General features: G+C 44.4%; 1 protein-coding gene across 4 annotated transcripts in view; it reads right to left on the bottom strand.

The window, feature by feature from the left end:
- Nucleotides 1-27,324, bottom strand: part of LOC130030805 (UDP-glucuronosyltransferase 1A8-like) — a 130,068-nt gene that overhangs the window by 54,682 nt on the left and 48,062 nt on the right. Inside the window, exon 1 of one of the 4 annotated variants that reach the window (XM_056122152.1) lies at nucleotides 23,194-24,146. The exons of 2 other annotated variants lie outside the window; for them this stretch is intronic. In XM_056122152.1, the coding sequence (XP_055978127.1) occupies nucleotides 23,194-24,048 (855 nt within the window). In that variant the 5' untranslated portion in view covers nucleotides 24,049-24,146. Of the gene's footprint in view, nucleotides 1-12,287; nucleotides 13,246-23,193; nucleotides 24,147-27,324 lie in introns of those variants that run through there. One more of the 4 variants, XM_056122153.1, reaches the window with a different exon arrangement.

Raw genomic sequence — 27,324 nt, 5'->3', positions numbered from 1 at the left:
GCTCCTGTTAAAGGGGCAGGCTGGAGTAGTGGGTGGGAAACTAGGGACATTGGTAGATGAAGGGTCACACAGGTAGCAGGATTGCTGTGAAACATTTCATGCCTGAAACAATTATATTATGAATCACTTGGTAAATCACAGTGTAATAATTTAAAAAAAAAGGAAATTTTAAGAGACTGAGCTAAGTCCCCAGTCCCCAAAATTTGGATTTTCCTTCTCAGACTACCAGTGATTCTGCCCGGAACTGGGTGGCATCCAGGCTCCAGCAGAAGATGTGAAGCCCCTCACACTGCTTTCCTGCGAGACAGAAACTCCCCTCACAGGGGCCAGGCAACGCCAGCACTGCTTCTGCTCCTGCTCCCCCGCCCGCCCACGGAGACTTCGAGGGCCTAAAGGTGTGTCCACAGCCCTCCACGAACCTCTCTGCAGGTGGTGAACTGGCTCAACAACTTGAAATCGCTTCCCCCTCCCGTGCCTCAAACACAGGTGCTGGCCTGCCCAGGCCTTGCCGGAAGCAGCCGGCCTGCACACCCCCTCTCTCCTCTTGACTCCCACCTGCCTCTTTGTGATGTTTCCGGCAGAAAGTCTGTGTCTGCCACTTCCACCTCCCAGGCAACCTGACCCGTGAGATAGGGAATTATTTCTTCATGCTTCCAGCCTGGCACAAGAGGTCCCTAGCTCTGCCTCACCCCGAGAAAATGCATCAGAAAGGGGACTCAATCACATCTGGTTCCCTTTGTCGGTGAGCTCAGCAGTCGGTCCCTCTCTAGGGAGACCTTGAGGCTCTTCAGTAAGAAATTCTGCCACGATCTGAGACACCACGGCTTAGAGGCCAAGATGGACCTTCCTGGACACTAAACAGAGCCGAACATGTGTTTATTCCCCTTGTATTTAATTTTTTTGTCTGCACAAAGGACTTGGGGAAGTTTGAAGGGAAAGTCTGAAAATTGGGCAATAGATCAGCAGGTTAAGGTGCTTGCCTTGCCCACGGCTGGCCTGGGTTTGATCCCTAGCACTGCCTGAAGTGCCTTGAGCAATGCCAAGAGTGACCTCTGAACGCAGAGCCAGGAGCAAGTCCTGAGCGCCCCCCAAAAATCAACCAACCAAAAGATTACAACTTTCTTTTTTTTAACTTTCTCCTGGAAATGGAGGCAGCCTGCTCAGTTCGACTCTGCCAAACTAGTTATTGGGGCCATAGAGGGTACGGGACACAGTGAGAAGCCTTGGGGAGATACTGACCTACTGACCCAGCCTCTCTGCTGTCTGTGGGGTGACCATCTTTTTTTGTCACTTCTGTTTTGGTAATGGGTGACTGCCCATATAATCTGTTGGGGAGAGAAATCTTAAAGCATTCAAAGGTCTCATCTCCCCCTTGGACATCCAGATAACTATTGTTTTTGTTCAAATTCAAGATGAAGATTTATGGGGCATGGATATTTCAGCCTATGGAGGGGAGTTTTAGGGGCTCATAAAGTCCAAACCCGTGTGCATTCAGTGGAAGAAGCCAACTACTTCCCAAACAGATGCCAAGCTAAGGTGGGATCACAGCCCATAATCTCATAGTCTCTTTTGTTTGTTCGTTCATTTTTGGCTTTTGGGGTCACACCTGGCAGTACTCAGGGTTTGCTCCTGGCTCTGAAGTCAGGGATGACTTTTGGCGGTGGTCAGGGGACCATATGGGATGCTGGAGATCGAATCTGGGTGGGCCACGTGCAAGGCAAACACTACCCACTGTACTATCACTCCGGCCCAATCTCACAGTCTTTAAGAACGTGTGAATCCCCCACGTAGCTCTCCATCCTAGTGGAGGATGGTATGGCAAGGAGGGTGGTACGAGACTTAAGGGCCATCACGTAGTTGCTATTTCAATCTAGCTGGTAGTTCCAAACCCGCAGGATTCCTTAGGACACAGTCCTCCCTCCCCCACTGGTTTACGGGTTCTAGCGACAGGAGGCTTTGGGTAGTGGATGTGTCTTAGTAGCGTTTGCTTTTGAGTAGGGTGTGGGGGATCAACCCACATTGTGCTAGGACTCGGGGCTTTCAGGAGAGGGCCCGTGTATCTGGGTGAGCAGTGAGTGATGTCTGGAGCAATGACCTTTGACAGAGGGAAAGTTCATCCAGTGTGCTCCCCTACAGAGCAGAAGTCACAGGGAAACACTGTGGAGATGCCAAATTTTCTAGCTTTAGGGAATATAAAGTGATAAGAAATGAGGCCCAGCTCAGCCCACGGAGGGCCGAGTGTCTGGGACTCAGACCCCACGCAGACCCCACAGCAGAATCGAATCCAGGCTCCCCTGCATGCTCCCATTCCTGCCACCAAAGGCAACTCCGAGCTCTCTCAGGCCTAACTGGATATTGTCAATCATGGAGTTTTAAATTTGGGAAAATGGTAAATCCCATCTGAGAGCCTAAGAACACGGAGAACATTCCACTCTATGGGGAATCAGAACAGGAAACTGCCTTCCTGGCCCTAAAGGGAACGTAAAAAAATCTCTCTCTCTCTCTCTCTCTCTCTCTCTCTCTCTCTCTCTCTCTTTTACTGAATTACTTTGGATTCTTTTGAGAGAAAGAAAGAATCCGGAGTTCCAACCTCCATCGACGGTCAAGAATCAGGGACGCTGTCTCGTTTGCCAAGACATCAAAAATCAGATGGACTGGACACATAAGGAGATTTGGAGACAACTGCTGGACTAGAGTCATTACCGACTGGACTCCACGGAAAGTCAAAAGATCACGTGACTGCCCACCTACGAGATGGTCAGACTTCTTCATCAAGACCCTGAATGACGGGTTTGAGGCCCTTCATGTTTCTAGAACAAGCAGATGCCATTGGGCTACACTAGCATGTGACAGGGATGAATGGACACGTTACTGGCACCCGCTCGAGCAAATCGATGAGTAACGGGATGTCAAGTGATCAAGTGATTAAGTGAATTACTTTGAGATATACAGCTACATAGTTGTTCATGATTGGGTTTCAGTCATAGGATGTTCCAACTCCTGTCCCTTCACCAGTGTACATTTCCCATCACCAATGATCCCGTTTCCCTTCCGCCACCATCCCCTCCCCCACACTGCCCTCTATGGCAGGCACTTTTCTTCTTCTTCTTCTTCTCTCTCTCTCTCTCTCTCTCTCTCTCTCTCTCTCTCCTTCTGGGCATTATGGTTTTTTGCAATATAGGTACTAATAGGTCATCGTGCATATCCCTTTCCCTCCTTTCAGCACTCAGTTCTGGTTCAGAGTGATCATTTCCAACTATCATTGTCATAGTGGTCCCTTCTCTATCCTAACTGCCCTCCGTCCCTGCCCCTCCACTTGTGGCAAGCGTCCATCCATGGACCAGTTCTCCTGGCCTTTTCTACCATCTGTGAGTATTAATCTCATATTACATTTTTTATATTCCACATATGAGTGCAATTATTCTGTCTCTTGTTTTGACTCATCTTAGCATGATACTCTCCATGTCCACCCATTTATAAGAATATCATGACTTCATTTCTCCTGGTGGCTGCATAGTATGCCATTTTTTGAATGGACTATATGTATATATATTTTATCCAGTTGTCTGTTCTCAGGCACTCAGGTTCTTTCCAGAATCTGGCTATTGTGAATAGTGCTGCAATGAACATAGAAGTGCATAGTTTTCTTTCTGCAGTACATTTTTGGGCTCTCCCAGAGTATATTCCCAGAAGTGCTATTTCTGGGTCATGTGGAAACTCAATTTCTAGTTTTTTAAGGAATGACCATGTTGTTTTCCAAAAAGACTGGACCAATTGGGATTTCCACCAATGATGAACAAGAGTCCCGTTCTCCCCACATCCATGCCAGCACTGGTTGTTCTTGTTCTTTTTGATGTGTGTCCCTATGGTATGAGATATCTCATTGTTGTTTTGACTTTCATCTCCCTGTTTACTGATGTAGAACATTTTTATGTGCCTTTTGACCATTCATATTTCTTCTTTGAGGAAGTTTCTGTTCATTTCTTTTTCCCATTTTTTGATGGGTTTAGATTTTTTTCTTATAGTGTCTTATATATACCAGTGCCTTATATAGCTTTGGTACTAACCCCTTGTCAAATGGGTATTGGGTAAATAATTTTTCCTGTTCCATGGGCTATCTTTGTGTCTTGGTCACTGGTTCTTTCAGGTGCAGAAGCTTCTTAGTTTAATGTAGTCCCCGTTTGTTTATTTTTGCTTTGACCTGCTTTGTCAGTGGCATTTCATCTTTGACTCTCAAATATATTAGCACTTAATATTTGATAAAGGAGCAAGAAATATGAAGTGGAGCAAGAAAAACCTCTTCAACAAGTGGTGCTGGGAAAACTGGATAGCTACGTGCCAAAAAATAATGAACTCAGACCTCTTTCTAATATCAGACACAAAAGTCAGATCAAAATGGATTAAAGACCTCAATAGGGCCAGAGCAATAGTACAGTGGGTAGGGCATTTGCTTTGTGCTCCGCTGACTCGGGTTCAATATCCTTGGCATCCCATATGGTCCCCCTAGCACCGCCAGGAGTAATTCCCGAGTGCAGAGGCAGGAATAACCTCTGAGCATCACTGGGTGTGACCCAAAAAGAAAGGAAAAAAAAGACCTCAATATCAGATCTAAAATGAACTTGAACACAAACCCCAGCTTTAGCTCTGCAGCTTAGTGAAGGCAAGTCAGGTAATATCTAAATAAATTCTAGTATGTCTTCTTGGTCTGCACTTCCACATCACTATATGAATGGAAAGCATCCAGAAACTACTCACAGCAGGACCTCTGCGCCCAAGGATGGTACTTATGCCTCACAGAGGCCTTTGACGTGACCATAGTGAGGCAGCTTTGGGAACCAACAAGGTAGACCAGAAAGCCTAAAAAGGCCCGGCCAGCTGACACAGTCATGGGCTTAGTCTCTCAAGCACAGTTTGGAAACATTTGTCCCTCTTAAACAAAGGAGGAGCAAACTTGAGTGTTAGCAGAAGGATGGGAAGAGAAGGAGAGAAGGCTCTGGAAGGGAAATCCTCTGAATGTGCACCCAGCTCTTCTGTGAAGATTATAAAAGGATTGCATAATGTCTGCCCTCGAGAGAGAGGGACAAACTCCACATCCTCTCTATGTCTTTCTTAGAAAAAGACTGTCCAGAATCGCGGAAAAATTGTGAAATCTGTGCTTGTAACAGCCATCGGGAACCTAGTCTCCCAGTTAATCAGTAGTGCACTGAGGTATAGCACAAATCCTGGAGAGCTTTGGAGAGTTAGCCCTACACGGCGGGTTCAAATACTTACTGGTCCTAGCAAATAACTTCCACAGGATCATAAGAGGCATTTCCCACTAGAACTGAGCTGACACAAGATAAAACGAAGGCTCTTCTCCAGCAAATATTCTCTGGGTTTGAGTTACCCCATAGCTTTCAAAGCGGCAATGGCCCCTCTTACCAGAGCTAATCCAGCTGTGGCTAAGGTCCCAGGGGGTGGATGCTATTTACTTTCTGACCTGGTAGAGAGAATAAATCAGACTTTGAAGACAGAAGTCAAAATTGGCTACAAGCTCTCTCTGACTTTGCTTTGGATATACACGGCCCCATGGACTAGTTAATCCCCTGGGAGGCCTTGGAGGCGAGATTCTTCATTCTCATGGATTTTTTTGAACTGAATATTCCTTGCTGCAAAAATATGCTACTTTTCTCTGTTGTTTCTTACAGGGTTAAACAGAATTTGGGCAGCAAGTATTCCCCAAATAAAGTTAAAGACCTCTTTATCCCCCAGGTACCTAGTAAATGAGAACCTACTATAGTGAATCAGATCCACCAGATTTACAAACTCTATGGAAAGGTCTATTACTGATCATTCTCAACTCCTTTAGCCGTTAAGGTTCCTGGAATCCTGGTTGGGTTAATCAGACTCAGGCAATAGATGGATGGATTTCCCAGATCAGAGCCTGGGAAATCTAACCCAGATGATCTTCAACATCAGAGACTGAGAACCCAGGTGCTCACACTGACCATAAAGACAGAGTTCCACCCAAAACATGTGGAAGACCTAAGGCACCTCTTCTGAACTTCCAAGGAAGTATAAACATCAGGATTTCATCTTCTATTACCTAATTCTCTATTTCACAGTGTGACTCTTGGGATATCTTAGACTTTATTTTGTCTTTCCAGACTTCAAGAACTCCTAAAAGACCCCACTTCTTCCTACCAAATCTCAATCAGCCCTCTTAAGAATTGGACATACTCTCCACTACACCCCTAGCAGAGAAAACGAAGGAGTGTCTCAATTCCGTGAGAAAAACCAGCACTCACTGATCCACAAGAAGCAATTTCAGAAGATGGACCTTTGCCCCTTATCCCTAAAATTAGGGAACCCAGTCCTAGAGAGGGGAACATTACAATGACCAGAGGAGGATAGGCACTTCTATATATACCATGTGTGTGGATACTAAAGAGCTCATCCGATTGGCTGTTCTCTAGGTGATCTGATTGGTTGGTATAGAGCTCATCTTATTGGTTATTCTCTAGGATTGCCTATTGGACACTTTGTATAACCAATCAGATTCATTATTTTTCAAACCCTCATTAACATCAGATGTAATCAATAGACAATAGGAGTAGGATAGGTAAAGTTTGTAAGCACAGTTTTTGCACTGCAGAGATTGCAGTCCTAGAAGAGAAGGAAGTCTCTTCTGAGAAGAGAAGAGCTCTTAAAAAGGTGCTCGAGGGGGCTGGAGCAATAGCACAGCAGGTAGGGCATTTGCCTTGCAGCAGCCAACAACATCCCATATGGTCCCTGAGCACCTGCCAGGGTAATTCCTGAGTGCAGAGCCAGGAGTAACCCCTGTGCATCGCTGGGTGTGACCTCCTCAAAAAAGGTGCTTGGGATGGGAGCTACTGGAATTATTCCTGGGAGAAAGCTTCTGAGGTCCACATACAAACATAGGTTGCTGTTGACTTCCTGTAAGCTGCAGTTAGAGTAAGAACACTGAAGACATCCCCTGGATTCTGTGGTTGGCAAGCAACTTGCTGCCCCCAAGAACACAGAAGCTAGCGTTTTAGCTCTTTGCCCCGTAATATTACCAAACACTGATAAGAAATAGAATACACACACAAAAACACGGGCTGGAGCAATAGCACAGCGGTAGGGCGTTTGCCTTGCACGCAGCCAACATGGCCGACCCGAGTTCGATTCCTCCGCCTGGCAAGCTACCAAGAGTTTCTCGCCCGCACGGCAGAGCCTGGCAAGCTCCCCGTGATGTATTCGATATGCCAAACACAGTAACAACAAAGTCTCCAATGGAGACATTACTGGGCCCGCTCGAGCAAATCGATGAACAACAGGAGGGCCTTTTTTACCTTACACAAAAACACATTTTTTGGTCATAGCTCGTGATCAGACGAGGTTATTCCTGGCTCTGCACTAAGGAATAACTCCTGGCAGTAGTCAGGTGCCACATTGGGTGCCTGGAATTGAACTCTAAGCAGCTGCATGCAAGGCAAATACCCTACCTACTATCTGTCCAACTCAGATCTTTGGATTTTTTTATTTGCTCAGGGCTTACTTCTGACTCTGCTTAGGGATCGAATCTGGGTTGACCTTGTGCACAGCAAATGCCCTACCCGCTGTACTATCTCTCCAGCCCCTGGTGATGAATTTAAAACCATGGAAAAATAAACAGGTTTTCCACCTCAACTATTAGGATAAAATATCTAGGAAATGAGAATCAGTAGTCAAATGAAAAATTGAAAAATTGGAGCTACTGGTGAAAAGTAAAATTGACAATTAAACTTCTGGTCTTGGCAGCACCTCAAGGACATTTGCTGTTTGTGGTGGAGTAATTTCTATCTCATGAAACCTCTAACTGAGCTTTTTAGAAAATCCTGTACATAACAACTGCCTTTTCCCTGGAATGTAACTTTCCAGGGTATTATCCAGGGATGTTCTTGGCTCCATGCCCAAAAGGCTGTACATGGAAAGGGTGTCTCCTGGACCCTGTTGCAAAACGTATGGTATTGTTACCTCATTGATGCAAGAGGGTAGAAACAGAACTATTGGGTATAGAATTAAAGTGAAAGAAAACACCGAATGCAACGTTGACCAAATGCAAGTTGTAGGTCTATAAATCAAACAATATACATTTAGTATTATACTCCTTAATGTAAGTCACGGGCTGGAGCAATAGTCCAGTGGGTATGGGCATTTGCCTTGCATGCGGCCGACCCAGGTTCGATTCCTCCATCCCTCTCGGAGAGCCCACACGGCAAAGCCTGGCAAGCTACCCGTGATGTATTCGATATGCCAAAAACAGTAACAACATGTCTCACAATTTGTTGTGAGACGTTACTGGTGCCTGCCCGAGCAGATCGATGGAAAATGGGAGGACTGTGCTACAGTGCTACAGATAAGAAATTAGAGTCATCCATTATGGGTCTCACCCTGATAAAGGTCACCGCTATTTCCTCTAGATTTGCACATTACCTAGTGACCCCTTGTGTAAATCTTCCTGCTGTATTTACCCAGAACTTGTTAGTTACAGCGGACAAACACCCGCTTCAACGTGGTGGAACAGCAAATCCGTGGGAAGCAGGAACCCTGGGAAAACTGCTTTCTTGGGTGGTTCAGTATTTTCAAAGCTATTTGTCAACTATACCAAAATGAAATAAGTGCATTATTTTGACCCAGACATGTGCTCTCTCCAGTTCTGACGAAGGACCAAGAACATATATGAATATCAAGACACTCTTTCCCAATGTTTTTAGTACAATATGTTTTTTTTTTTTTTGCTTTTTGGATCACACCTGGTGATGCACAGGGGTTACTCCTGGCTCTGCACTCAGGAACTACTCCTGGCGGTGCTCAGGGGACCATATGGGATGCTGGGAATCGAACCCGGGTTTGCACACGTGGGCTGATGTGGACCAAGTCATGCCACTCTTGAGTGTGATGCCACTTCCTGCCACCAGGAAGACGGTGTTGCAACCACTGCACTCCACAACCAGTGTGAGCCCTGTGACAAGGACCGAATCATTGCAACAAAGAGCTACCAAAGTAGGGGAGACAGGGGAACTTAAATGAAAGGGTCATTCCAACAGTGTTTTTACAAAGGATTGCTAAAAGGGTGTGTGCGAGCCTTCTTTCATCCCAATATGCCCTGTGACAAGTTGGTATTCATTGAACGTCTCGATTTCTGAGAACCCAATTAATAAGTTTAACTTTGGGTCTGAGTGAATCCACCAAGAATTCACAAGCTACATTCTCCTACATGTTAAGGAAATGTTTATTTTTATACAGAAACGTTGTCATCATCCCTTCTATCCTTTTGGATTTCAAAGAGATTACTATGAAATATTTCCATGCCCTTTGGCAGAACCATGAATCTGAGGAGCTGCTCTCTACTTTTAGTGATACATAGTCAACACAACACTTACTCCACAGTTTTTATCCAACCTAACCCATAGTTTTGTTCTTTTCATCAGTTTCTTTACATTCTCTCTGTCCCATGTAGTAGCAAAACCAGTGATGATCTTGAACTTACTGACTGATTTGATTTAGCATTTAAAACAGATAATCTGTAGTTTACCAACACTATAAATTCAACACCATTGGAATTTCCTCAACTATGATCTCTTTTCAAAGATAAACTCCCATTAAGCCAAATTCCACAAAGTACATAACTGAAACTTCTCAAAATTGTGTAGGTTATGCAAACCAAGGACAAACTCCCAAGTTTATGTCTAAAAGAGTCTCAGGAAAAAAGGATAGCTGCAGAACATTCATAGCCTGGGTGAAATTCTGGAGAGAAAATGGACATTAGGTCAAAACTCAGGAAAACAGAAGAAAATATGGACCAATATTTTTCAACTCTCAGTCCGGCTACAGGGACCAGTTCACAGAAATATTCTTCTAGCCAGAAAAGAAAAGGGATTACTGTTGTATACCAGGTACTTCTGGGTCAGGGAGTGGTACTATTAGAAATAGTGATCTCTAAAACTCATTGCTGTACAAAATGGTTAATATATGCTCCCTGGTAACTCATAAACTATTTCTAGTTTTCCCTGATGCCTAGGTTACAGGAGGTTTAAATCCACAGGTAAAAACTTTACTGGAATCAAAGTATAGAGAGAGAGAGAGTCAAGTGGAAATCATCTGCCACAAGGCAGGGGGAAGGGCGGGATGGGAGGTATACTGGGGTTCTTGGTAGCAGAAAATATGCACTGGTGAAGGGAAGGGTGTTTGAACATTGTGACAGAGACTTAAACTTGAAAGCTTTGTAACTGTTCTCACGGTGATTCAATTAAAAACAACCTTACTGGACCTTACATAATAAACATAACATCAGAATTATGATATTTGTGATAAATGTATCATCATAAATGATATTACGTGACTTTTCCCTGGATTTTGGGAAAAGCAAGCATGGCTGCTTTCTTAGGACTACAAGACTCCGAATTAGAGTTCACACCACTGCTCAGGTGAGTCTCAACAAGAAATTAATCTGTTGAAAAATTCAGGTATGCGGGTTTTGTGACTGAAATCTCAGTCTTTCATGGAGTTGGGGATGAGCTATCTTCTCCACCTTCATGTACTTCTGGGAGTTCTGGTAGTCACATACATGCCCAAAAGCTGCCACCCAGTTAAAAATTTAACTCCAGCTTTATCATCCATTAAAAACTTTGAACTTTCTGGCCACATTTGTGACCAGGCAACACTCCAAACTCTACAATACTGATAAAACAGGAGTGGACACAAGATTGGATAAGATGTAATGTAGAAGGTATCAAATCTTGATAACAAGATTTCAACACAGAAGGCTTAACCTGTAACAACATACTAGTGACCTCTTTATATAAGACTTAATAGCTCTATGGTGAGATACAAAAATCTTCCCTAACTTTCTTTGAAGGAAACATTTTTATCATTCTTTTAGCAAATTATTTATAACAAGGAATATAATGGGATTACAACAGCCAAGACTCAGAGACTATGAAACCCAGCTCCCGGAAGAGAACAGCGCAGAGTCTCCTGTCTCCACGCTTGGCTGTCCTCACCGGGGCCCCTTGGAGGAGGGCGGGTTGAGTTTCCCTCCCATCCCCGAGCAGAGCCCCGGCAGCTGAAGACGTCTGGTTCCAGCCACAGCCATGCTCAAGACCACTTTCCACATGTTCAGATGAGCCTCATGCATGAAGGAACTGGCAGAGGAACCCAGGTGTGTGGGACCCGGGGCTTAGATCTCCAAGCCTGCTTGGACTGGGACTGGACCTCCTCCACCCAGATCTCACTCTTCCAGTACGTTGGCGTTACACCCACCAACTGCCCCCTGTGCTGTGTAATCCCATCAACGGCCAAGACCCAGAGACTATAAAACCCAGCTCCCGGACATCTTATTATCTAGTTCTTTCTCTGCAGAGCCTGGCAGGCCCCAAAAGTATCCTGCCTGCACAGCAGAGTCTGACAAACTCCCTGTGGCGCATTCAATATGCCAAAACCCAGTAACAATGATGGGTCTCACTCTCCTAACCCTGAAAGAGCCTTGAATATGGCACTTTTTTAAAAATCTCAGGGCTAGGATGAAGGAGACGTTACTGAGGCCTGCTCGAAGCAATCGACGAACAACAGGATAGTCGTGATTGTGATCCTGACTGTAAAATATATTCATGTCCTTTAGCATAACTATGAATTTGAGGAGCTTCTCTCTACCTTTCAATGGGGTTTGGTGGCACAGTGATTTCAGATATTTTGGGTGCAAGTACAATAAATGAGGATTAGAACATCAGCTAGATAAATCCATTTTTTGAATCTGATTAGTTTCCAAACTGATAAATCTTGACATGATCAATTCAGAAAGATGTCTCATGTTTAGCGTACACCCACTCTTCCTGCTATATGGCCCTGGAAGAAGTTGCTGCACTTTGAAGAGATACAAAATAAGTATAAAAGTATAAACACCTAGCAGGACTGGTTAGTGGAATTAATTCTAGTCATCAAAAACACAGAACATTGTGCAATTTTTTCTATACAACACAAATCACAAAGACCTCTAAATACAGTTTCGTAATGAGAGGCAGAAAGTTCCAGTTCGGGGAGTTTCACTGTTCACAATAGTTTCCACTACTTTATAAAACAAAGGACTTGAAAAAAAGACATTGGGAGTAACATATAAACCAACTCTACAGTACATCTATATGATCAGAATAACAATTCCACATTTTTCACATGTACAATTAAATGATCACAGAAAATCCCATCACTTAGACAGAGAAGTACAGCATTGATGGCCAGATTCTTCTCTGCTCAGGCGTGGGGCTTACCTCTGTCAGGGGCTTTTTCTCATGGCAGTTGAGGCCTCCGACGAAGACCATGTTGGGCATCACGGGTCTGGGATACTCCAACACAAAATCAGTCCGAAACAACCACATAGACACATGGCTGTAGAGGTCATACGGGGTGATGGTGGTCTGCAAAATCTCAGAGGCAGCATCTACAGCCACTTTCAGTAAATGGTGGCAAAATAAACGTTCTTCCATGTAGAAGAGGAGATTCCGCACTCGCTCCCAGAAAGTCATGGTATCCGAGAAAGCTAATAATTCCCTAGGGACATAAGACAGAGGACTCGGGCACTGAGCCCCTTCATCATGATAATAGCAAAATGCTCCCCTGGTAAAGACCACAGAAGGAAGGGACAAGTACTTGGCTATAATCAGACCACACATATCAAAAGGATCTAGAAACACCGCGTCGAAAGAAGTCTCTTCCAAGTATCTCACTAGCTTCCTGTCGTCGAACACACTCTTGCAGTGTGAGAAAAAGTAATCGAAAACTTTGCTGGATGAGCCCATATAAAAAGAAAGAAAATTCTTATCCCGAATTTTCCATTGGTAATCAGAAAAAATTTTCATTTCACGATTCAAATCCTCCAGAGAGTAAGGGAGTGAGTAGGTCTTGGCTGTAAAATTCAAAGATTTCTTCACACGACAAGTCATCTCTGGCATGACCACGACTAACTCGTGCCCTCTCTGGATCAGCTCTTCCACCAACGGCTTCATGGAGAACCAGGGGCTCGCATCGATGGGCACCACCAGCAGCCTACCTGCCTCGGTGGGGCTGGGTGTCAGCAGGAGACAGACACTCAGGGGAAGGAGACCGACCAACATAGTGGGAGCCATCGGGAAACACAGCCAGAGCAGGGAGCTGCCAATTCTGAGCTTGACACAGTTTGTAGAAGAAACCTGGGCACAGTCCTGCCCAGGAGAAGGCGTGCACTCATCTACTCAATGAAGAGATTATAAATTATGGAAAGATTACCACGCTCTGATTTCTGTTTGCATAACCCTGATAAAAGAGCTTCTGCTGTTTGATTGGTCAAAGATCATGTTCTGAACTCTATGTCCTCCTTGAGCTGAACTATTAAGTAATGTTTGAAACCCTAAGAACTCAGAGACACCAAAGGAAAGTCAGTTTAATTAACCCGGTAGTTTTTTAATCACCCAAAGTAAAATTTGGATTTATCCTCAGATGATTACAGATTGCCCAGATGTAGAAGGCATTCATGTTTCATTCATGTTTCAACTAGAGCCTTGGAGCCCTTTAGCACTGGCGAGCAGAGCAAGAAAATTTGCCTGTCACTGGGCTTACGCCTCCTGATAGCTCATTCCAAACTCTGAGTCTATGTAGGCTAAAAAAGGATCAGCAATGCCTCTCTATGGGCTGTCCTGGCAAGGTGATGAGTTGACTCATCAACCTGAATTGTTTCCTTCCATGCCTGTATGGCACACAAGTTGTTCACTGGCCCCATGTTTGTCAGAAGCACATGCCAGTACAAGCACAATAAACAGGATAAAAGAAATCCCAACTAAGCCTGCCTCCCGGGGAGAAGGCAGTTGGGATAGAGAAGGGACCACTAAGTCAATGTTGGTTGGAAGGACCATTCAGGATGGGAGGGGTGTGCTGAAAGTAGACCAAGGACCATATATAATGGCCTCTCAGTATCTGTATTGCAAACCGCAATGCCAAAAGTAGAGAGAGAGTAAGAATGAAAGTAAGAAGGCAAGTGCCTGCCACAGAGGCAGGGGGTGGGGTGGAGGTGGGTGGGTGCAATACTGGGGACATTGGTGGGGGGAAAAAGCATACTGGTGGAGGCATGTGTGTTCGATCACTGTATGACGGAAACTCAATATCTTGAAAGTTTTGTAACTTTATCTCACAGCGATTCAATTAAAAAATTAAATTAAATTTTCAAAATAATGCTAAAGGGAAACTATGAAAAGTCTAAAATATGTTAGTAAATATAAAAATTAATTTGTGATGTCAAAAAAAAGAATCCAAACTGAAAAAAGAAAACTATAGGTTTGGAAGATGACATGATTATGTAAATAGAAAAACCTATGTCCATTAAAAGCCTACTAGAAGAATTACTGATTTCAATAAAATGATATGATATTAAATTAATATATAAAATAGGTAGCAGGGCCAGAGCGATCGTACAGCAGGTAGTGTATTTGCCTAGCATGCAGCCATTCTGGTTGGATCCACGGCATCCCATATCGTCTCCCCAGCTCTGGCAGGAGTAATTCCTGAGTGCAGTGTCAGGAGTAACCCCTGAGCATTGCTGAGTGTGACCCAAAAACAACAACAAAAAATCGGTTGCAGGGCCAGAGTGATAGTACAGCAGGTAGGGCATTTGCGTTGCATGCAGCCAACCTGAGTTTGATCCACGGAATCTCATATGGTCCACCCAGCACTGCCATGGATAATTCCAGAGTGCAGGACCAGGAGTAACCCCTGGGCATCGCTGGGTGTGACCCTAAGTGCAAGAAACAAAGAGTTTCTAAAAAAATTATTTGCATCTCCACATATAAACAATTTGATAGAAGAATGAAAAATATCAAACACAGCAATCACAATACCACTTACAATCATTCCAGAAAGAAATCAAAGAAAACCTAAGCATAAACCAGAAAAAGGACCTGAAAGACTTGTGCACTGAACCTAAGACAGCATTTGGGGGCAGGGCAGAGAAGACAAATAAATAGAAAGTGTCAGGTATTCATGACTTGAAAGAATGAACATGATTGAAATAGCTATTTTGGTTAAAGCCATCTACTGATTCACTGGATTCCTTTTATAAGCACAAATTGTGTAATCACAAAATAAATATGAAACCGCGGCACTCTCTCCCTGCCTCTGTTCAGTGGTCTCGTCTGCTCCCCCAACCCCGATGGCCTGTGGCAAAGGGGCAGATGAAAGAGGAAACGAGGCTGCCAGGCTGGTTGGTGATCAGTTGCCGTTTATTCCATTCTCCCCAAGCACCTGTTCCAGTCTCACTGAGCGTCCCATTCCAGTCTCTCACTGCGCCTCATTCCCATCTCCTCCTGTCCCCGATGCTAGTCTCTCCACACTCCATCTTGTGCTGCCTTGGTCTCGCACCCAAACTCCAAGCACTCAGGGTAGCAACCACACATAGCTGTGGCTTTACAATCAGCAGATGTAAATGCCTCCTCTCCGCGGAAGATTCTCCTAGGACAGATTCTCATCCAGCAAGTTGAAGTCCCTAGGGGTGAAATACCATCTAGGGGTGCATTTCTCCTTTCCTTAGTCCATCAATCATTGAAACATTCATCTTAATTCTACTTCCTAATAACATTAGTTATTCTGTATGGACGCAGTAAGAGATACATTAAGCTTGGAGGATGGCTTTCCTGGGGATATCTCGCAAAAGATCTCAGACTACAGTGCTCAGGCCAGATGACTCTTTCCTAACCCTGGCAGGGTCCTAATCTCATTGTTACTCTTTGGATCATGACAGAATTTGTCCATGACCATGCTCTTAACTTACAGTTAAGTATTTTGACACTTGGCCTGGCCTATTTTGATGCCAGGGTAGCTCAGAAGCTTGCCCTGGCTCCATCCAGTTCTGTATCATGCCTGCAAGCAAGAGCACCGGGATGCCGAAGATGAAAGACAGAGAGTTCCATGGAAGGGAGACGGCCAAAGGGTCAGAGCGGGTGGATGGGAGAGCAGGTCCCTCCGCAAGAACCCTGTTGTTCTGTTTCCCCCTTGTTGTTCTGTGCCCAGGCTCCGGTGCTCTCCATGACTCCGCAGGAACTTTTCAACATAAAACTGAAGTGTTGGCCAAGAAATGCAGCAAACCATCCTAGGGCTCCAGGATTTCAAGGAAAGCAGTGATCGCTCAGTCCTTTTCCCTGAGGAATCCCGGGAGCTGAGTATGTGGATTATGTAGCAGATTTGGGTGCAAGAAAACGTGGGTTCCTGCAGGTCTGGTTACCAGCCACCACGTATTGTTGGATGACATTGGGATGTTGGATGACATCCACGTATTGTTGGATGACAAGGACACTTGCTCCTCCGCAGTGAACTTAGATTTATTGAATTACTCCCACAATATTGCCCCGGAGGCGCACCCAGTTCCATCAGGCACTAATAATCCTATATTGCTTTTCTCTTTCCTTTATGTTCTTTGTGTGGTTATTTAGCAATTTCCTTTTTGTACAGAAACAGGAAGATTGTTCATGCTATGCTTTTGTAATTGACTCCAAAATAATATTTACTCCTGGGCATCCATATTTACTTAGCTTAAGTCTCAGTTGCCCTTAGTTCTTAGCGCACCAAAAGCAGGGTACCAATGCAAGTACTGGATGGACACAGGACAAGCTGTAAGCTACCCTGGCATCAAAAGGAGACAAGCTAAGTACCATAAATATAATAAGTTAAGAGCACGGTCATGGAACAAACTCTGTCATGACCCAAAAAAGAAGTGACTGAATAAGGACCCTGCTGGGGTTAGGAAAGACTGACCTGGCCTGAGGACTGTGGTCTGGGATATATAGAAAGATGTCCCTAGGAAGAGCCAACCTTTGAGCTTCATATATGTCTTACTGTGTCCATACAAAATGATTAGAAAGATTATAAGAAGTAAATTTACTATGATTATTTAAATGGTTATGATTATTGCTAACTGAGGAAAGGAGGAAGCAATACACCCTGGTTGGAATCCCTCCCTTGAGCGGGTCTCTTAGTAATCTACAGTGCTGAACCTTCAGATAAAATTTTGTCCTTGAGTTAATCCTGTAGAACTTCCCTGTTGTTATGATGACAATGTTGTTGTTCGGACAATGTTCAACCGCACCTGTGTGTACCCCCTCTACATGATTTCTATCTAACTATGCTGTAAGGGGAAATAAGGGCATTTTGGAACGTGGAAGACAAGAACACAGGACGATGAGGACACTGTCAGAATGCAATGAGACTGGGAAGGAGAAAACAAAAGTGAGAACTTTGAGGTGAACAAGGAGACTAGAACGATGGAACTATGATGACTGGGACTATGAGCAAAACTACAACTACGATTGCACCACAAGGGGAGAGATCAGACTCTGCTGGGGAGGAGAGAGAAATAAACTATCGATCAGGCTGGGACCCGGGCCCAGTTTATCCCATCCCTTGGTCCTTTGTTTGTCTGTAGCTATGGACCAGCCAGGGGAACGGCTCTTACCCAACTGAATGCTCGAGTCCCACATGCTCCCACCCTTTTCCTTGGATCACAGTGAAAATCTCGCTCCACTGCACACTTGCACACGTTTTGCTAAGGGACAACCATTCCCTCTTTGTTCTGACCTCCTCACTCCTAGCATCAGCAGTAAATACAGCAGACCCTTATTAAAGAAGAAAAGCTCTTATCTCCACGCTAATAAAGAATTATGATGAAGAAGGGCTGGGCAGGGAGCAAACTCCACTCAGTTTCGCTCTGGCCTGATGCCACCTCCAAGTCCCCTTGGCACAGGAGATGTGACTGAGCCCACGAAGGACGGAGGAGACCAAGATGACAACAGAACATCCCATCAACCTTAGCACCCAGGAACCCCAGGTCCGGGGTGATGACCACTGTCTAGGCCCTCTTCGTTGTGGCAGGATTGCCAAAACAAAACGCCTTTATTTCTGGTTTGCTTGCAAGAAACGAGCCACCTTCTGGCGTCCAAGCAGAAGGCAGAGGTAGGAAGAACAAAGGTTTTCTAGTAGCCCTGTCCCCTGATCCCAGCAGCAGATCTCTGGGACCAGGTGAGGTGACCGGCACTCTCTGTCCGTCCCAGGACTGAGGGCACTCCCAAGACATGACACTTGAGGTAAAAGAGCAGGGGAGATGAGTGTGTGTCCGTGTTTCACTCCAGGAAACAAGAGACAACACAAGCCAAGCCAAGATGACAAAGACAAGTGAACTTGACCTGGGTGATTCTGTGAAAAACTTTCACCCGGTTCCCAGAGGTCACAGGTGTGTCTGGTTACATAAATGGGTCACAGCAGGACACCCGGAGTGCCACACTCTGAACCCACCCCTGGGCACAAAGGAAAAGCAGCCTGGTGTTGTAGTTCTCACCTTAAAGGTATATACCCAAAAGCATGTCAGGTGAGGGGCCAGCTCTTACCAAATGCACTGAACCACTGAAGCAGGTTTTAACCGCTGTGGTTAAAAAGAAGTAAGTGATTTACTGGAGTAAGACGTGCACTGTTTCCTCTGGATTCACATGCTGGGAACCTGTCCCGAGTTTTAACACTCTATTTTCCAGACCTTGTCTGGTACAAAGGACAAACACGATCCAAAGTGGCTGGACCAGCAAGTTTGTTGGGAGCAAAAACCTAGGACAACTAGTTTTCTTAAATCATTCAGTGTTGTCAAAGCAACCTGTCCACTTCATCAAAATGGGATAGTGTTGTTGTATTGTGTTTTGTTTTGTTTTTAACCAGCCTAACTGCTTCTCAGATTCTGGCCTCCTAAGACAAGACCAAGAATATGGACATATATGGATATAAACTCACTATGTTTAGTACAACCTTGATTATAAAAAAATTATTGGGGCTGGAGCAATAGCACAGCAGGTAGGGCATTTGCCTTGCACGCGGCTGACCCTGGTTCGATTCCCAGCATCCCATATGGTCCCCCGAGCACTGCCGGGAGTGATTCCTGAGTGCAAAGCCAGGAGTAACCCCTGAGCATCGCCAGGTGTGACCTGAAAAGCAAAAAAAAAAAAATAGGACCTGGGAATGTGATTCGGGGTCAGTCTCAAGCACGTGGGGCCAGAAGTTTGATCTGGATCAAGTTTCCACACCCTTGAATGTTATGTCCCACACTGCAAGGGGAGGCAGGGTGTCACAAGTAGTGCCACCCAGTGCACACCCCAACCACAAGTGAGCCCTGCAGCCAAGGACTGAGTCATTGCAAACAAAGAACAGTCAAGGAAGATGGTACGAGGTAACATAAATGAAAAAATAATTACAGGGGCCGGAACGAAAGTACATCTGGTATGTTCTTGCTGTGCTCGCTGCTGACCTGGGTTCAATCCCCTGACCACCACCAGAAGTGATTTCTAAGTTCAGAGCAAGGAGCAATCCCTGAGCATCACCAGGTGGGACACTTCCCAAAAGATTTTAATGACATAAATGTTTTAAAAAATGAAAAGGACAGTACCATGAGAAAGATCACTCATTCCAGCGCACATCGGTGACAAGCTAGAAGTCATTGTCTCGATTTCTATGACCCCAAATCAATGGCTCCGTATCCGTCGCACTGAGATCTGAAGCAGCGTCACCAAGAACAGGTCATTCCCCTACTCCTACCTGTCAAACAAGTGTCACTGTACATGCACTAGATTATTATCCCTTCTAACTCATTGTAGTTTAAAAGATTATAGTAAAATATGCTCATGCTTTTTAGCTATAATCATATTTATTTCAGAGAGTACACTAAATGGCTAGGATGGTTGCTGAACGGAGACATTACTTGTGCCAGTGCTAATATGTGAGGGTTTGCTGAAAGTCTTGAATTTCAGAGTATATTTTCTCACAAAACTGATGAATTGATAATGAGGATTCTTTTTTGAGTATTATTTTTTTTTAAAAAAGAAGAGTTTCTTTTTTATTTTTATTTTTGCATTCTGGTCACACCTGATGATGCACAGGAATTACTCCTGGCGGTGCTCAGGGGACCAAATGGGATGCTGGGAATCAAACCCAGGTCGGCAGCACGCAAGGCTATCACTCCAGTCCCAATGTTATGTATTTTTATACAGAAAAAGTTTATCACAAAGAGAAACTTGCACCATAGCATTCCTATTTGTCTTGTTCACCATGTTAACCATCACGTTCTCCTTCCTAAGATGAGTGCTGTCTTTATACTCATGTCATAATTTTCTTGCAGTTCTTTATAATGCAATAATGCTAATACTTGATGCAATTCTATGAGAAAAGATGTCGGGAGTTTAACATAAATTTCCTTCCTGAAGAGCTGGAGCGATAGCACAGCGGGTAGAGCGATTGCCTTGCACGCTGCTGATAAAGGTTCGAGTCCCAGCATTCCATATGCTTCCCTGAGCACCGCCAGGAGTAATTGCTGAGTGCAGAGCTAGGACTAACCCCTGTGCACTGGTCGGGTGTGACCCAAAGAGAAAAGAAAAATTCTTCCTGTGACACGGACCTAAAATAATTTTGCTTCATCATTTAAAATATAGGAAAAAGTATAAATACCTAGCAATATTGGTTCTCAGAATAAATGTGGGTACGTCCAAAGTGAAGGATACTCTGAAATTTGCTGTGCAACACAGATTGAGGTAAGAGGCAGAGATCTCTAGGAATTCATTCCCATTAGGGTGTGCCATAGGATTAGCAATGAAGGAAGTGTCACTGCTCACAGGGACTTTCAGCACCAAACGTAGAACATAAAAAGAACTGATATACAAACCAATGCGCTATCCATTGCGCCACAGAGCCAAGCTGTAGTAGCACAGCGGTAGGGCGTCTGCCTTGCACGCAGCCAACATGGCCGACCCGAGTTCGATTCCTCCGCCCCTCTCGGAGAGCCCGGCAAGCTACCGAGAGTATTCGATATGCCAGACACAGTAACAACAAAGTCTCCAATGGAGACGTTACTGGGCCCGCTCGAGCAAATCGACGATCAACGGGAGGGCCTTTACCTTTACCTTTATACAAACCATCTATATGGTACATCCACATGAAGAGAGCAGCTTAATGTAACATTCTAGTGCACAATCAAAATATCACAGAGAAGCCTTTCACTCAGAGACAAATGGCAAATGCAATAAAAATAACTGCTGAGCCTAGTTCAGTGAGAAACACAGAACCCAGGGCTGATTCAGCATTCTCTGCTCAGGCGCAGGGCTTACCCGTGTCAGGGGTTTTCCCGCAAGGCAGTTGATGGCTCCAATGAAAACCACGTTGGGCATCACAGGTTTGGGATAGTCCAGCACAAAATCAGCCCGTAACAACCAGATGGATGCTCGACTGTAGAGGTCATAGTGGGTTATGGTGGTCTGCAAAATCTCAGAGGCAGCATCTACAGCCGTTTTCAGAAAATAGCGGCAAAATAAACGCTCCTGCACATGGAAGAGGAGATTCTGCACTCGCTCCCGGAATGTCATGGTATCTGAGAAACCTAAGAGTCCTCTAGGGACATAAGACAGGGGACTCGGGCACTGAGTCCCTTCATCCTGAAAATAGCAAAATGCCCCTCTGGTGAAGACCACAGAGGGGAGGGACAGGTACTTGGCTGTCAGCCCCGGTAGCTGAAGACCTCTGGTTCCAGCCACAGCCATGCTCAAGACCACTTTCCACATGTTCAGACGAGCCTCACTCATGAAGGAACTGGCAGAGGAACCCAGGTGTGCGGGACCCGGGTTTTAGATCTCCAAGCCTGCTTGGACCAGGACTGGGCCTCCTCCACCCAGATCCCCATCTTCCAGTATGTAGGCATGACATTCACCAACTGCCCCCTGCGCCGTGTAATCCCATCAACGACCAAGACCCAGAGACTATAAAACCCAGCTCCCAGACATCTTATTATCGAGTTCTTTCTCTGCAGAGCCTGGCAGGCCCCGAAAGAAACCTGCCTGCACAGCAAAGTCGGGCAAACTCCTTGTGCCGTATTCAATATGCCAAAAACCAGTAGTAATGATGGGTCTCATTCTCCTGACCCTGAAAGAGTCTCAAATGTGGCACTTTCTAAAATCTCAGGGCAAGGACGAAGGAGACATTACTGGTGCCTGCTCGGGTAAATCGATGAACAACAGGAGGACAGTGATACAGTGAATATAATATAAAACAAATTACTGAGAGCCTGCTATTGGGGCAGTATTAAGGGTTGGTTTGGAAAATTGGATATCATGGAGATGAGAAGGTGCAAAGGTGGTGGGATTGGCGTTGCAATATTGAATGTCTGTAACAAATCATCATAAACAACTTTTTAAAAAAATTAAAAAATGACAAACCAGAAAAAAATTTTTGAGAAAGGAATGATAGGAGTGTCATGAGAGTCATCTTTCGTCCAAATGTACCACATGACGAGCTGGCACTTGTAGAACATCTTGATTCCTGAGACCCAAAACTAATAGTTATCTTTAGGTTTAACTTTGGGCCAGAAATGAATCCACCAGGAATTTCCAAGCAACATACTCCTCTGATACAGAAATGTTATTTGTATAGGAACTTTATTACCATTCTTTGTATCTTTCTTTAATTTTACAGGGATTGCTGTAAAATATATTCTTGCCCTTTAGCATAACTATGAATTTGAGAAGCTTCTCTCTACCTTTCAATGGGGTTTGGTGACACAGTGATTTCGGATATTTTGGGTGCCAGTATAATGAATGAGGGTTTGAACATCAGCTAGATAGATCCATTTTCTGAATCTGATTAATTTCCAAACAGATAAATCTTGACATGATCAATTCAGAAAGATGTCTCATGTTTAGCATACACCCACTCTTCCTGCTATATGGCCCTGGAGGAAGTTGCTGCACTTTGAAGAAACACAAAAAAAGCATAAGAGTATAAATACCTAGTAGGACTGGTTAGTGCAATTAATTCTAATCATCAAAAACAAAGAACATTGTGCAATTTTTTCTATGCAACACAAATCACAAAGACCTCAAAATACGGTTCCGTAATGACAGCCAGAAAATTCCACTTAAGGGAATTTCACTGTTCACAATGGTTTCCAGTAATTTACAAATCATAGGACTCGAAAAAGAGACATTGGGATTGACATACAAACCAACTCTACAGTACATCAGAATAGCAATTTCACATTTTTCACATGTACAATGAAATGAACACAGAAAATCCCATCACTTAGAGAGAGAAGTACAGCATTGATGGCCAGATTTTTCTCCTCTACTTGGGCACGGGGCTTACCTCTGTCAGGGGCTTTCCCGCATGGCAGTTGATGCCTCCGACAAAGACCATGTTGGGCATCACGGGTTTGGGATAGTCCAACACAAAATCAGTCCGAAACAACCAGATGGACACGTTGCTGTAGAGGTCAGTGGGGGTGATGGTGGTCTGCAAAATCTCAGAGGCAGCATCTACAGCCACTTTCAGTAAATGGTGGCAAAATAAACGTTCTTCCATGTAGAAGAGGAGATTCCGCATTCGCTCCCAGAAAGTCATGGTATCCGAGAAACTTAAGATTACTCTAGGGACATAAGACAGGGGACTCGGGCACTGCGTCCCTTCATCCTGATAATGGCAAAATCCTCCCCTGGTAAAGACCACAGAGGGAAGGGACAGGTACTTGGCTATAATCAGACCACACATATCAAAAGGATCTAGAAACACCGCGTCGAAAGAAGTCTCTTCCAAGTACCTCACTAGCTTCCTGTCGTCGAACACACTCTTGCAGTGTGAGAAAAAATAATCGAAAACTTTGCTGGATGAGCCCCTAGATAAAGAAAGAAAATTCTTGTCCCGAATTTTCCATTGATAGTCAACAAAAATTTTCATTTCACGATTCAAATCCTCCAGAGAGTAAGAGAGGGAGTAGGTTTTGGCTGTAAAATTCAAAGATTTCTTCAGACGCCAAGACAACTCTGGCATGACCACAACTACCTCGTGCCCTCTCTGGATCAGCTCTTCTACCAATGGCCTCATGGTGAACCAGGGGCTCCCATCCATGGGCACCACCAGCAGCCTACCTGCCTCGGTGGGGCCGGGTGTCAGCAGGAGACAGACACTCAGGGGAAGGAGACCGACCAACACAGTGGGAGCCATCGGGAAACACAGCCAGAGCAGGGAGCTGCCGATTCTGTGCTTGTCACAGTTTGTAGAAGGAACCCGAGCACAGTCCTGCCCAGGAGAAGGCGTGCACTCATCTACTCAATGAAGAGATTATAAATTATGGAAAGATTAACACGCTCTGATTTCTGTTTGCATAACCCTGATAAAAGAGCTTCTGCTGTTTGATTGGTCAAAGATCATGTTCTGAACTCTATGTCCTTCTTGAGCTGAATTATTAAGCAATGTTTGAGACCCTAAGAACTCAGAGACACCAAAGGAAAGTCAGTTTAATTAACGCAGTAGTTTTTTAATCACCCAAAGCAAAATTTGGATTTATCCTCAGATGATTACAGATTGCCCAGATGTAGAAGGCATTCATGTTTCATTCATGTTTCAACTAGAGCCTTGGAGCCCTTTAGCACTGGCGAGCAGAGCAAGAAAATTTGCCTTTCACTGGGCTTACCGCTCGTATTGGCTCATTCCAAACTCTGAGTCTATGTAGGCTAAAAAAGGATCAGCAATGCCTCTCTATGGGCTGTCCTGGCAAGGCGATGAGTTGACTTATCGACCTGAATTGTTTCCTTCCATGCCTGTATGGTACACAAGTTGTTCACCGTCCGCGTGTTTGTCAGAAGCACCTGCCAGTACTTTTACACAGTTTTGGAAGCTCTAGTCAGAACCACTGTTGAGTAAACAGGGTAAAAGAAATCCCAACTGAAGGGGGGCGTTTCGGTCCGCCCTTCACGCCCTACCGAGGCCACCAGTTGCCCCCCACGAGCGGCTCTCCAGCACGGCCACGACTCCAGAACACAGAAACCAATTTCTTAACTATCTGACTTTCAGTAGAAATACTTCCAGGGTCAATAGGTAAAATAGCAGAAATCCAAAACCAACATTTAATTCTTGAACCCAGCTGTAGAAAGCAAATCACTTCACAATGCTTTTTCAGCATGTCTGATTTTGGGGGGTTAAACTCTAAATAATAGTGGTGAATCTTTTATTGAAACAGTGAATCTAATCAAAGCAGATAGAGTGTTAACTAGAATTCATCTGCCTCACAGGGACTGGGAGGGGAGGGGGTGGGGTTTTATTGGGGTTCTACATGGTAAAAAATAAGTATTGGTAAAGGGAAATGTGTTTGATATTTGCATGCTGAGACCTAAACCTGAAAGCTTTGTAACCTTTCCCACAGTGATTCAATAAATAAATTTAAAAAAATTTAAGAAAGAAAGAAAGAAAGAAAGAAAGAAAGAAAGAAAGAAATCCCAACAAACCCTGCCTCCCAGGGAGAAGGCAGTGGGGATAGAGAAGGGACCACTAAGTCAATGTTGGTTGGAAGGATCATTCAGGATGGGAGGTGTGTGCTGAAAGTAGACCAAGGACCATATATAATGGCCTCTCAGTATCTGTATTGCAAACCGCAATGCCAAAAGTAGAGAGAGAGTAAGAATGAAAGTAAGAAGGCAAATGCCTGTCACAGAGGCAGGGGGTGGGGTGGAGGTGGGTGGGGGCAATACTGGGGACATTGGTGGGGGGAAAAAGCACACTGGTGGAGGCATGTGTGTTCGATCACTGTATGACGGAAACTCAATATCTTGAAAGTTTTGTAACTGTATCTCACAGCGATTCAATTAAAAATTTAAAATTAAATGAAATTTTCAAAATAATGTTAAAGGGAGACTATGAAAAGTCTAAAATATGTTAGTAAATATAAAAAATTAATCTGTGATGTCAAGAAAAGAATTCAAACTGAAAAAAGAAAACTATAGGTTTGGAAGATGACATGATTATGTAAATAGAAAACCCTATGTCCATTATAAACCTACTAGAATAATTACTGATTTCAATAAAATGATATGATATTAAATTAATATATAAAATAGGTAGCATTGCCAGAGCGATAGTACAGCAGGTAGTGTATTTGCCTAGCATGCAGCCATTCTGGTTGGATCCACGGCATCCCATATCATCCCCCCAGCTCTGGCAGGAGTAATTCCTGAGTGCAGTGTCAGGAGAAATCCCTGAGCATTGCTGGAGCATTGCTGAGTGTGACCCAAAAACAACAACAAATTGGTTGCAGGGCCAGAGTGATAGTACAGCAGGTAGGGCATTTGCGTTGCATGCAGCCAACCTGAGTTTGATCCACGGAATCTCATATGGTCCACCCAGCACTGCCATGGATAATTCCAAAGTGCAGAACCAGGAGTAACCCCTGGGCATCGCTAGGTGTGACCCTAAGTGCAAGAAACAAAGAGTTTCTAAAAAAATTATTTGCATCTCCACATATAAACAATTTGATAGAAGAATGAAAAATATCAAACACAGCAATCACAATACCACTTACAATCATTCCAGAAAGAAATCAAAGAAAACCTAAGCATAAACCAGAAAAAGGACCTGAAAGACTTGTGCACTGAACCTAAGACAGCATTTGGGGGCAGGGCAGAGAAGACAAATAAACAGAAAGTGTCAGGTATTCATGACTTGAAAGAATGAACATGATTGAAATAGCTATTTTGGTTAAAGCCATCTACTGATTCACTGGATTCCTTTTATAAGCACAAATTGTGTAATCACAAAATAAATATGAAACCGCGGCACTCTCTCCCTGCCTCTGTTCAGTGGTCTCGGCTGCTTCCCCAACCCCGAGGGCTAGTGGCAAAGGGGCAGATGAAAGAGGAAACGAGGCTGCCAGGCTGGTTGGTGATCAGTTGCCGTTTATTCCATTCTCCCCAAGCACCTGTTCCAGTCTCACTGAGCGTCCCATTCCAGTCTCTCACTGCCCCTCATTCCCATCTCCTCCTGTCCCCGATGCTAGTCTCTCCACACTCCATCTTGTGCTGCCTTGGTCTCGCACCCAAACTCCAAGCACTCAGGGTAGCAACCACACATAGCTGTGGCTTTACAATCAGCAGATGTAAATGCCTCCTCTCCGCGGAAGATTCTCCTAGGACAGATTCTCATCCAGCAAGTTGAAGTCCCTAGGGGTGAAATACCATCTAGGGGTGCATTTCTCCTTTCCTTAGTCCATCAATCATTGAAACATTCATCTTAATTCTACTTCCTAATAACATTAGTTATTCTGTATGGACGCAGTAAGAGATACATTAAGCTTGGAGGACGGCTCTCATGGGGATATCTCGCAATAGATCTCAGACTACAGTACTCAGGCCAGATGACTCTTTCCTAACCCTGGCAGGGACCTAATCTCATTGTTAGTCTTTGGATCATGACAGAATTTGTCCATGACCATGCTCTTAACTTACAGTT

The sequence above is a fragment of the Sorex fumeus genome, unplaced genomic scaffold, assembly GCF_029834395.1.
Source record: "Sorex fumeus unplaced genomic scaffold, SorFum_2.1 ptg000005l, whole genome shotgun sequence".
In the NCBI taxonomy this organism is placed as follows: Eukaryota; Metazoa; Chordata; class Mammalia; order Eulipotyphla; family Soricidae; genus Sorex; species Sorex fumeus.
Note: the sequence above shows the minus strand (reverse complement) of the source record. Positions and strands in the feature narration are given on the sequence as shown.